General features: G+C 45.1%; 2 protein-coding genes across 2 annotated transcripts; one reads left to right on the top strand and one right to left on the bottom strand.

The window, feature by feature from the left end:
- Positions 1 to 315: 315 nt before the first annotated feature.
- ARL14 (ADP ribosylation factor like GTPase 14) lies at positions 316 to 4,649 on the bottom strand. Its single transcript, XM_037407189.1, has 2 exons — positions 4,453 to 4,649; positions 316 to 1,830 (listed from the first exon to the last, which is right to left on the bottom strand). The coding sequence occupies exon 2, from the start codon at positions 1,737 to 1,739 to the stop codon at positions 1,164 to 1,166; it is 576 nt and encodes a 191-aa protein (XP_037263086.1). The 5' UTR covers positions 1,740 to 1,830; positions 4,453 to 4,649; the 3' UTR covers positions 316 to 1,163.
- Positions 4,650 to 6,001: 1,352 nt separating this feature from the next.
- Positions 6,002 to 10,920, top strand: B3GALNT1 (beta-1,3-N-acetylgalactosaminyltransferase 1 (globoside blood group)). Its single transcript, XM_037406715.1, has 2 exons — positions 6,002 to 6,207; positions 9,431 to 10,920. Exon 2 carries the CDS (start codon positions 9,759 to 9,761, stop codon positions 10,719 to 10,721), a length of 963 nt encoding a protein of 320 aa, XP_037262612.1. The 5' UTR covers positions 6,002 to 6,207; positions 9,431 to 9,758; the 3' UTR covers positions 10,722 to 10,920.
- The last annotated feature ends 992 nt before the right edge of the window (positions 10,921 to 11,912 follow it).

Genomic DNA, 11,912 nt, shown 5'->3' with positions numbered 1-11,912 from the left:
TTTTCTGGGACTGTATAACCAATAATTAGATGGTCTCTTTACTCTTGCTTTTAAAAGAGCAGGCCCTGTTAACATTTCAGCCTTAGTGTTTAAAGTGTTCTCATGGTTGATACAGTTCAATTAGTCTTGTAATTATGAATCCTTCGATGCTTAATGGACCTTATGAATGAATTGGAATACTAATTCACTCCATCGATCAGGAAATCTAAACAGAAATTTCATTTGGAATTTTTTTCTACAAACTATAGTAAGAGGATCAGCAATTTGGTGCCAGTTTTATCTCAAATTTAATTAAACCTAAATTTATGAGTAACAAAATTTCAGTTGGATTCAGTACAGGCAGGACAGGATCCATCATGATCTATAAAATTGACAAGGAGCCAACATCCCCATTCCTCCCCACTTTATTCCCCACACAGACAACGGGGATGAGCGCTTTGCTGGACCAATCCTGTGCTGGCTTCCACCATCCTGCTCTTGGCTACGGGTAGCAATCCAACAGCACAGAAGCAAAGAGATCGGTACCTGGAAGTCTGTAATGAAGGGACATCAGACCTACACCTTACAAACAGCACCAGATCTTTGTTTTGTCAGTGACTTGATGAAGTGAAGATCCTGTTTGTTAAAATCTGTTTGGAGTAACTGGTTCCAGAATGCAATAACATCCAACAGGTATTTCAGATTCATAGGATCTCCTGTATATAACTAAGAGTTTAAGCTCTAAACTGACTATATTTTTACATGAGAAATACATCCATGGAGCATTTATTACAAAAAAAACATTTTATCCCTCGCTTTTCTTGCTGAATGAACGACTTCACTATTTTATATCTTGACAAAATGACTCGATTTAAACATTTGAAGCACTGCTCACCTATTTTGTTTCCACCTGCTAAAATTCGGAAGCTCAACTTCACCTCTTTGATCATCCAACAGCCACATTTCTGAGCAGAATAACCCCAAGTATACCGTCACCAATGAAACACTGCAGAGTGGCATCTCAGAAGCATGTGCAGGTGTAACAGTATCATCAATTATTGTCAAGGTTCTTTATAGATATTTACTGATAAGAGTTCTCCAGAATCCAGTATTTTCAGATTTAGTCCAACAAAATGTATTCATTAATGTTCATGAGAATGCGATGATAGAAATTCTTGAAGAGTTTAAACTTCCTTAGAGATTGTAAAAGTCTCCTTTGATCTGCTGTAGTGTTTTGAAAACATGGTTAGCCTTTGGAGAGCTTCTGATAAACCTTCTCCTGTGATGGCACAACAGGGTTGTACATACCAATTTCTGTCACTGCAGTACTTCTTCATGTTGAATTTCCTGGTTATTTCCTCAGCGTTCAAAGCTCCAGGCAGATCCTGCTTGTTTGCTAGCATGACAACTGGTATGCTTTTCATAAATTCATTCTTTAAAATGAGTTCAAATTCTTTCTTTGATTCTTCCAGACGTTGCTTATCAGAGCTGTCCACAACGTACAGAAGTCCATCTGTGTTTTCCAGGAAATTGCACCAGACCTGTCTCATTTTCTGTTGTCCTCCAACATCCCAAAATGTCAATGTAAAATTTCTCTCGGTTTCAATCATATCAACATTAAAGCCAATTGTTGGAATCGTTAGAAAAACATCATTATACTTGAACTTGTACAACAGTGTAGATTTTCCTGCAGAATCAAGTCCTAACATCAGTATATTAGCTTGCTTGACTTTGGAGTGCTTGGTGTTCTGGAGGCCCATTTGTGCCGCGGGGTTCTCTAGCAAGCCCTTAAAGGTGAAATTCCCTGTCTTCTGTGAAGTTGATTTTTGTCAGCAATGTGTCTGTCTGCCTCTGTGAGACGAAGCACAAAATGTAAGGAAGAGGAAGAAGCAGCCTTGCGATACGGAAAGTAAGTAAAAGCTCTGTACAAATGCTTGCTGGCTTTTACCAACTTGATAATATGCAAAGAGTATTTATGATGGTGCACTGTACATTGCCAAGCCTGTGGGTGGAACAGCTATGAGTAACATACCAATTGGTCACAAGCACAAAGGTTACAGTCTTTGAACATGTTTGAACAGTGAACCACACTTACAGGACCATTTAAGAACTCTTTACAATGTAAATTGTGCAAACTGAACCCCCAGCAGTCTAGCTATACTCCCAGATCCCAAGGTCTAGGGAACTGCGAGCTGTCTGCTCTGTTTCAGTGTGTGCCCAGAGATAAATATGCCTTTATGACTGCATCTGCATCCATTTTGGAAAAGAAATTAAATATAAACACAGGCAGTGAGGAGGGGGAATCTTAAGGTTTGCCCATACTCAGCAAGCCACAAAATGACACAGTACCTGATTCATTGGTGCATCTCATGTCCCAGCAACAAATACATCTCAAATGGTTTAATCATAGAATCACAGAACGGTTTGGGTTGGAAGGGACCTTAAAGATCATCTAGTTTCAACCCCCAGCCATGGGCAGGGACACCTCCCACTAGCCCAGGCTGCTCAAAGCTCTATTGATCCCAGCCTTGAGCCCTGCCAGGGATGGGGCAACATGTGCCAGCGCCTTACCACCCCCACAGTGAAGAATTTCTTCCTGGTATCTAATCTAAATGTCTCCTCTTCCAGTTTAAAACCATTCCCCCTTGTCCCATCACTACATGGCGTTGTAAAAAGCCCCCCTCCAGCTTTCTTGTCAGCCCCTTCAGGCACTGGAAGCTGCTCTAAGGTGTCCCCGGAGCCTTCCCTTCTCCAGGCTGGACAACCCCAACCCTCAGCCTGCCCGCACAGCAGAGGGGCTCCAGCCCTCCGAGCATCTTCCTGGGCTCCTCTGGGCTCGCCCCAGCAGCTCCGTGTCCTCCTTATGCTGGGGGCAGAGCTGGACGCAGGGCTGCAGGGGGTCTCACCAGAGAGGAGCAGAGGGGGACAATCCCCTCCCTCGACTGCTGGCCACGCCGCTGGGGATGCAGCCCAGGTGCGGCTGGCTTTCTGGGCTGCAAGCGCACGTTGCTGGGTCATGTTGAGCTTCTCATAAACCAACGCCCCCAAGTCCTTCTCCTCGGGGCTGCTCTCAATCCATTCTTTTCCCAGCCTGTATTTGGGCTTGGGATTGTCCCGACTCACATCCAGGACCTTACACTTGGCCTTGTTGAACTTCATGAGGTTCATGTGTGAGTCTACATGGGCACATGTAAACACATGTAAACTGGCTGCCTCCGACTCCCACAGTTACTCCTCTTGCCTGCTCATGCATGAAGCTGTCTGCTTGGATTACACTGTCAAGAGTTGTAAACTCGATGATTTATGTTTATATGAAGAAGATTAACCACACTTTGCATGGTGGAGACTAAATATCGATCTTACGATCTGGTCATTACTAAGATTCTGCTACCTGAAATTAATAATTTCAGGTAGCTTTGTTACGCTCAGTTGTTGCCCATGGATCTACGATGAAGATTTCCTTGAGGAAAGGAACGAGAAGGGTGGAGTAACTGAGTCTCAATTAAAAGACCTTTTTTTTGCCAGCATTCTAAATAGTGTGTGTGTGGGGAAAGAGGATAGAAAATTTAGTCTAGTATTATTTAATTCAAGTCTCCATTTTTTGGCAGTTAGTAGACCTACGCTGGGCTGGTTGAATGTACGCTGGGTATTGCAATACTTATTTGCCCTTATACCCAGATGCACTAGTATTACTTATTACCATGTGTCTTTGCTTCAGAAAGTACATAATCAGCAAAACAGATGTAAAGGTCTTCTGGCCAAATAAGCTGCTGACTGATAGGGTAATCATTTTGATAATTATGATATTGGTGGCTCAGGTATTACAAATGTTGCGTAAAATAAACCGCAGCCTTGACAGACAAGTTATAATCTGGTTTCTCTTGAAGCTAAAAGGGTTATACCGGAACTAATTGGGGGCAACAAAAGATGACAGTGACATACTCACAGTTGTACCTTTTTCAAACTTAATAACATGTATAGATTACATGTAGGATTTTTTTTCAGGAGTGGGTCATGATGTATTAGACCAGGGAAGAAAGTGTTTGCATTTCCTTATAAATAATGTATATGAATGAATCAAAAGATGGGGAGACAAGAAACTATGCAAAACACATTGTTAACACAGTTGAATGAATCATAATTCCCTGCAAAATAGCATGCCATTTCCTTGAAATATGGTTATCTCCATCAAGGGCAAAACCTCCCTTCTGTGTGACCTGTGACAGCATGGATGGATGGTCCACGTCCCTGGGTGGTGCTCTGATTTAAAGATTACTCACAGTTCTCTGCTCTCTATGTTTGCTCCAACTGTATCTGATATTTATGGTCTCAACTGTTATTTCATTACATCAGACTATCACCTTAAAGAAGTGATTAACCAATCTCTGATTTTTTACAAGCTAATTAAATTTATTTCCAGGACAGAACAGCTAGCTTCTGAAGACTCCATGGTTTTGCAGTTTTTAACCTTACCTGAGTCAAACGTGAGTTTGGTTCAGAGCAGAATTTGGTGATGCAGAGCCGCTTCCAGTATGATTTCCCACATTGCTCTGGAGTTTATACACCAGCATGAGGTCAAACCAGAGCCGTAATCAGGTGCACCAGACACAGCGTGACACACACAGCCTTCTGCTTGCAGGTCCTGAATCTACATGGCACTGAAAGGTGACCATTTGACAGAATGAGAAGTGTACCTTTGATTTGTCCAGAGGTGTGTTTGCCTAGCCAGGGTGAGGCTATCTTGCTTGTGTAGGGTTTGCCTGCATGTTCGGTTTAAAAAAATGCAGAGTAATAGAACAAAACCAGGACAGCTGATTTACCACCAATTAATCTGAACTCAAACTTTGCACAATAAACGTTTCATAAATGATCTAAGTTCCTGAGTTGTCCAAGCAAGATATTCCACCATGGCTGCATGCTTTTGCAATGTGACAACATGTAATTAAAGTAATAATTCAGGGAGGCTTGGGGGTGAATCCTCACCATGGACTGAGGGTATTCAGCCTGGAGAAAAGGGACGGGGGGGGGCACGGACAGGACGGGGGGGGGCACGGACGGGACGGGGGGGCAGGACGACACCTGATTGCTCTCTGCAGCTGCCTGGAAGGAGGCTGTAACAAGGTGGGGTTGGTCTCTGATCCCAGATAATAAGTGACAGGATAAGAGGAAACGGCCTCAAGCTGTGCCAGGGGAGTTTTAGCTTGGGTATTGGGAAAAATTCCTTCACTGAAGCGTGGCCAAGCACTGGAACAAGCTGCCGGGGGGGGGGGGGGGGGGGGGAGTCACCATCCCTGGAGGTGTTTAAAAAACGCATAGATGCGGTGATGTGGTTCAGTGCGGGGTCAACGGTTGGACTCGATGATCTCAAAAGTCTTTTCCAACCTATGCGATTCGATGCTTCTATGATCGGTTCTAGCGGCAGAAGGATGAGAGCAAGTGCGGTTTGCAAACGGCTGCCTCCTGCCCTGCAGCCCCCGGGCTCAGTGTGACACCAGCCAGGCCCTGGTGCTGGCGCCGGGGCCCCAGGAGCGCGGCCAGCGGCCAGCCCCGAGCCCCCAGCGGCCAGCCCCGAGCCCCCAGCCCCGAGCCCCCAGCGGCCCCGAGCCCCCAGCGGCCAGCCCCGAGCCCCCAGCCCCGCAGCCCCCAGCCCCGCAGCCCCAGGCAGCCCCCGCGGAACGCCATTTGCCGCGGCCCCGGCGGGCTGGCGGGGGCGGGTGTTTCCCGGTTCCCTCGGCGCGGGCAGCCGGTGCGAGCAGGACCCGCCGCCCTGGCCCTGAGGGGCCGCGGCCGCTGCGAGCGGGAGGCGCGACGCCGTGCTCGGCGGGCGGCAGGTGCCAGCGGCGGTGCCGGTGCCAGCGGGGCCGGGGGGACGTCGCGGCTCCTCACGGCGGCGCGCGCGAGGCCGGAAGGGCGCGCGGGGGCGCCGCCATTTGGCGCGAGAGGGCGGCTGAGGCGGCGGGGGCGGCTGAGGCGGCGGGGGCGCCCCGCTCCCGCCCCGCTCCCGCCCCGCTCCCGCCCCGCTCCCGCCCCGCTCCCGCCCCGCTCCCGCCCCGCGTTCCCTTTTCGGCACAGGAACCGTTACATCGCTTCGAGTGTCTGTGCGGTTCCCGCAGAGCGCGGCAGGTTTCCCGCAGAGCCCGTTCTGCCTTGTGGGCCGGGACCGCGTGTGCGCGGCGGCAAGTTGCCTAGAACGGAGAATGACGGTTGCTTGGGCGATTTGAAGTGAGAGTAAGTCATCGTTAAAGGCTATTTCAAATAATTTCTAAGATACTGTTATATTAGATCGTCGTACACCAGGATCTCGCAGAAATTCCTCTAGTTTTTGTTGGTCCTAAGCCCTATGAAGAAAACAAGAAGCCAGGAACAATGCAATGCTTCCAGATTATTTCTGCTAGTAGCTAATAAGTAAGTAAATAAATAAATAAATATTTTTATGTACATCTAACATTATAAATATGGACTTTTTTAAAACTTTACACAGGGATATCCATCGGTTATGGTAATTATTAGACTTTAACGCATGTGGGAATTTGCCACCCTTTCCCTGTGAGGAATGCCTGCCCTCAGCGCTGCCTGGCTGTAGCGGAGTGAGGGAAATGTATCGGAACTCACTACAGCACATACACAGTACAGGTTTTCTTACATTTGTTTTAAAGTCAACCGATTTTATCTGCCAGCATAATCTCCAAATCGGTCGCTGTGAGCTTGGAAGCAAATGAAAGTGTTCCCCTGAAAGGAGCAGTTCTTGAGCTGGTGCTGCCCTGCTGCAACTGGAAGCAAAAACTGCCCCCAAGGAGAGCCTGGAAGTGGTGGAGAACCTGTCCTGGAAGGTCTGCAACTGCACTACTTCCAAGCAGAGGTGCCAGCAAAACTTGCAGACCTCACCTCTTCAACATCGTTACTTTGTTTTAGGCGTTTGAAATAGAATGGAGGTTTTCGTGCCAAGGGCTGTGGCTAGGGTGTCAGCCCTGGTTTGCCCTTTTCTGCATGTGTTTGCGCTCAATGTTGGAGGATGACTGCCTGTATTTTGAATGGTCGGCGCTGCGGAAATGTCTCATGTTTTGGGGAGTGTCGTTTCTACCCTGTGACCATTATAAAGGCTGTGTCTTGGCGAACTTATGACATCTGCCAAACAGTTTAGTGTGCCGCTGGAGCAGTGGGACCTCAGGGAAGAGACCGGCAGGGTCTGGACTTCCTAGCTCCTCAGGAGTCGTACAGCAAACCAGCATTTTGCAGTGCATGTCCTGGATGCCCTGTGGTGCAGCCTTGTCATAAGGATTTAAGATTGTGTATTGCATAGTGTGGACAAAGGACCTGAATTAATGATTTATTTTTTCATTACCTAGCAGATCAGGCACTGGCCTCCAAATCTGTTGTTCACAGTATCACATAATCAGGCTTTTGTGTCCATAAATAATCAAAATACTTACAATCAGATTTTTGTTCCATTAGGTAGTCAAGAACTGATCAAAGTTTTATATGCTTTTACTTTAAATTGATCATCAAACTTTGAGAAATGTTATTTATATAAAATGAAATACGTAAGCACTGATACATGATTTAGGTTAGTTTCTTCCAGTTTCTTCTATAAAGCCGGAAAGTAAATATGAGATTGGCAAATCTAAATTTGTTTACAGTTATAATTGACTTTTGTAAATGCAGTTTGAATAGTCCCGATGATAGTTTCCTTTGCACTCCAAACTTCTATTCTGTTTTAGTCACAGAATCGTGATTTTACTTGCATGTGTTTAATCCCTTTGGAGAAAAAGAAGTGAACCAGCATAAAGCTTCTGGGGTTCTGTGTTTTTATAAGCTAGGACACTGGTCATTTTGGGAAGTTCTTACCAAACCTCAGCTTGTTCATTTGCAGTTATGTGAGGTACCTTTAATGAAGGATTGACTCCTGTTAGCCCCTCGGTATTTTTGAAGTAATGCAGCTTTGAAAGGAATCTGTCTGAGATTCTTCTATTTAAACAGCTATTTGTATAAAATTGCTTTAATACAGTTTAAGTGATGTGCTATGCATTGCTGGTGAATTGCGCTCCAAATGCTTCCTTTAAATGGTCATTAATATAAAGTCAAATTATACCCAGAAATACAAGGCAGGTGGGCTCCGGCAAATCAAATTCACCTGAATTCTAGTGTGCTGTGTTGGGGTTTGGATCTGTTTTTTTTAATATAAAACATTTACAAGCCCTGCAGTGATCTTTTTGAAGATAAGGTAAATAGTAATTAACTGTGCTGTGGAATTGAACCTTCCACCATCCTTACTGTGTCTTTGTGGATACTTCACAGTGTAGGGTAAATATTATTACTGCAAACATTGGAAATCATTTGGAACTCCCACAGTAAGACATTGTAGTTATTTTGGCTTGTCTAATATATGTTCACAGTGTATGTAGTTTTAAAGAAATACAGTAAAGGTAAGGACTGCTAAATGGAGGGTATGGGACTGAGATTTTATATTTAAATTTATATTAAAAAGTTGTATTGATTGGAATATCTAGTCCTGCCACTGCAGCGATGTCTTGAGCATGGACTCTATGTGGCTGTGTAAGTACTTGCACATGTAGATCGGACTCCAGAGCAAGATGTGTGGCTTTAATCGAAAAATGCTTTAGTTTGTCTTCATCTCTTGTGCTGATTGCCATTTTTGGTTTGTGTGGCGTGCCTGATGGAGCTGAGCGAATCTGTTGTGTTTTCATGCACTGGCAGATGGGGGTAGGCTTTTTAATGAAAATAAGGCAGATAGGATCCCTTCTTTAAAACTTAAATAGGTGGACGTAGCAGGAGGATTTGGTAGTGTCTTGTTTGCTTAAATGGAAAATATCAGAAGAATTCACAAAACTCCTTTAAGATTTGAAGCTTGTCTACTGGAGTGGATTCCCTGCTGCTCCCATTACATCAACTGTAAAGCTGCTATGACAAAGTTGGTTGCAAAGCCCCCTTCTTAAATCACTTGATTTAATAAGCACATATTAGATAATAATTGATTGCTGTATAATGTTGCGTGTTGTGGGAGCAGCCACTTCTTTGGGCAGTGTCAGAGCTCAGTCTGTCTGTCAAGACAGGTTTGTGTTCGCGTGACTGCAGCTCTGACACTGTTCGTAAGGAAGCTGATTTTCTCTGCCTCCCCCCGTCACCTACTCAGTCAATTCAGAACAAGCAGCTGCTGAACCCTTAAATGAGGGATGAAATACTTGTGCTTCTCTTTTTACCTGCTTGCTTGGCTGATTTGACCCAGCTTATAAAAACTAGTAGGACTTCCTTTCTATACAAATTCTGGAAGCTTCTGAACATCAATTTGCTGAGCCCTTTGTAGCCATTAGATTTTGCACATGGTATTCCTTCCCCGAGATTTAATTGAGTTGACAACGTGCTGAGATCTCTGTGATCACAGTGCTTGACGTGTGCTCTTTTGTGATCAGGTTTATGTAAGGCACATTTCCAGGGTGAAAGCTATGAGGTTTCAATCCATACCATCCTCAGTAGCAGCTCAGTGTTCTGCTCATACTCATTTCTGGGATACAACAGTGATTTCTGGTGTATAGGTAACGCTGGACCACAGTCTCGGATTCGCCTTCCATTATATTACAGCGTGCTTTCAACTGACACTTCAGGCAAGACAAGAAAAATGCCGTATTTGAATAACAGCATTCTGAACACTACTGTTTCATTTCTTTTTTTTAGCAAGAAACACACTTCAGGACTTGTGGTACAGGTTTTGAAGTCACTGACTGCTTCTGCAAATTAGTTGCTGCCCAGTTCCAGTTAGTATCATGTATATAAGACTGTTAAAATGGATTTTTTTGTTTCTCCTTGTATTTCCTGTCCTTACAATGTGGTACCTAGCTTATTTTTCCAACACTGTGATTGAGCATACAAACCTTACGTATTTCTATGAATATGAACCGATTTACAAGCAACAGTACCTTTTCACACTGCGGGAGCGCTTGAAATGCAAAGATGTAAATCCACTTCTAGTCATCTTGGTGTCTTCAAGTCCTAAGGATGTGGAGTCAAGGCAGGCCATCCGGATAACATGGGCATCTCAGAACTTCTGGTGGGGACATCGAATTCTGACCCTGTTCTTACTAGGACAGGATACTCAAAGAGAAGACAATCCTGCAGCACTGTCGGTAGAAGATGAAAGCATCCTCTGTGGTGACATAATTTGCCAGGATTTTATGGACACTTACGACAATCTCACCTTGAAAACGATCATGGCGTTTCGGTGGGTCAGTGAGTGCTGTTCAAATGCTAGATTCCTCATGAAGACCGATGCCGATGTCTTCATCAACACTGCTAACCTGGTAGAATTTCTTCTGAAGCTGAATTCCTCAGAAAGTGTTTTTACTGGTTATCCTCTTACAGATAACTTTGCCTACAGGGGCTTTCACAAAAAAACGTACATCTCACAACCTGAATGGATATTCGGTGTATATCCTTCGTATTGCAGTGGGTTGGGTTATATATTGCATGGAAAACTGGCTCTGAGGATTTATGAAATGATGAGTCATGTCAAACCTATTCGATTAGAGGATGTTTATGTTGGAATTTGTTTAAATATACTTAAAGTGAACATCACTATTCCAGGAGGTAAACAACAATTCTTTCTTTATAAAATTAATTTTCATATTTGTAAGTATAGAGATCTGATTGTGGTGCATGGCCTTACATCAAGTGAAATAGTCCAGTTTTGGCAGGATTTGTCATCAAACACTTCAGTTACTTGCCTTTGATTCTGTGATCATGTATGAACTTAAAACTATTCGGTGTAAAACCGTTAGAAGTACAGGGCAGCACAAAACCAGAGCTAAAGAGATGACTTTAGCTGAAGGAGGGCTGTGCTGCCGGGGCAAAGCTGCAATGGCAGCGTTCCTTTGGGACATTTTAATATTCTTAAATAAAAGTATTGGGAATTCAGAAAGCACTTTTCCATGTCTGTCTCCCACACGTGCAGGATACTGCGGAATACTCTCCCCGTCTTCCTGTGGTGCTTCTCCATGTGGTGTGCTGTAACCACGGGATTTCTACATGAATCTTTTGGAATGTATAAAATGTCACTGTGGAACAATGTTTATGCCAAGAAACTGGCTTTGATGGTGCTTCCCAAATTCCTACTTTGATTTTTTTTTAATCTTTTTTTTTGCAACTGCATAATCCTTTGCCACTCCCAAGTATTTGTTCTCTGCCTAGCATGGAACTTAGAACAACCTTCTTTGTCCTGGTTTCAGCTGGGAGAGAGTTAATTTCCTTCTCTATAGCTGGTGCAGCGCTGTGGTTTGGGTTTGGTGTGACAGCGGTGTTGACAGCGTGCTGATGTTTCTGGTTGTTGCTGGGTGATGTTTATACTGAGTCAAGGACCTTTCAGTTTCTGGGGCCCTGCCAGTGAGAGGGCTGGGGGACCCGGGAGCTGGGGGGACCCGGCCGGGACAGCTGACCCCCCTGACCCCAGGGTACCCCAGACCATATGGCGTCACGCTCAGCACGTACAGCTGGGGGAGGAGGAGGAAGAGGCACGGGACATCCAGCATTACGGTGTTTGTCTTCCCGAGTAACGGTTACGCGTGACGGAGCCCGGCTTTCCTGGGGATGGCTGAACGCCTGCCTGCCCATGGGAGGTGGTGAATGAATTCCTTGCTTTGCTTGCGTGCGCAGCTTTTGCTTTACCTCCTAAATTGTTCTTACCTCAACCCCTGAGTTTTACATTCCTTTCCAACTCTTCCCTCCATCCCTCGGGCTGAGGAGGGAGTGAGCGGCAGTGCTTGGTTGCCAGCTGGGGTTAAACCACGGCAGCCTTTCAATGCATCACCTCAGTAATCCTTCTGGGCGCGTTGCACCTTCTTATTTACACGTATTGCCTCCGTAGTTGCTCTGAGAATGTTACAAGCCTGTGGATTTTGTGGGGTCTGCAGGAGCTGATGGGAAGT

Source organism: Falco rusticolus, chromosome 13 (assembly GCF_015220075.1).
Source record: "Falco rusticolus isolate bFalRus1 chromosome 13, bFalRus1.pri, whole genome shotgun sequence".
In the NCBI taxonomy this organism is placed as follows: Eukaryota; Metazoa; Chordata; class Aves; order Falconiformes; family Falconidae; genus Falco; species Falco rusticolus.
This window is presented reverse-complemented; position numbering and strand designations above follow the sequence as displayed.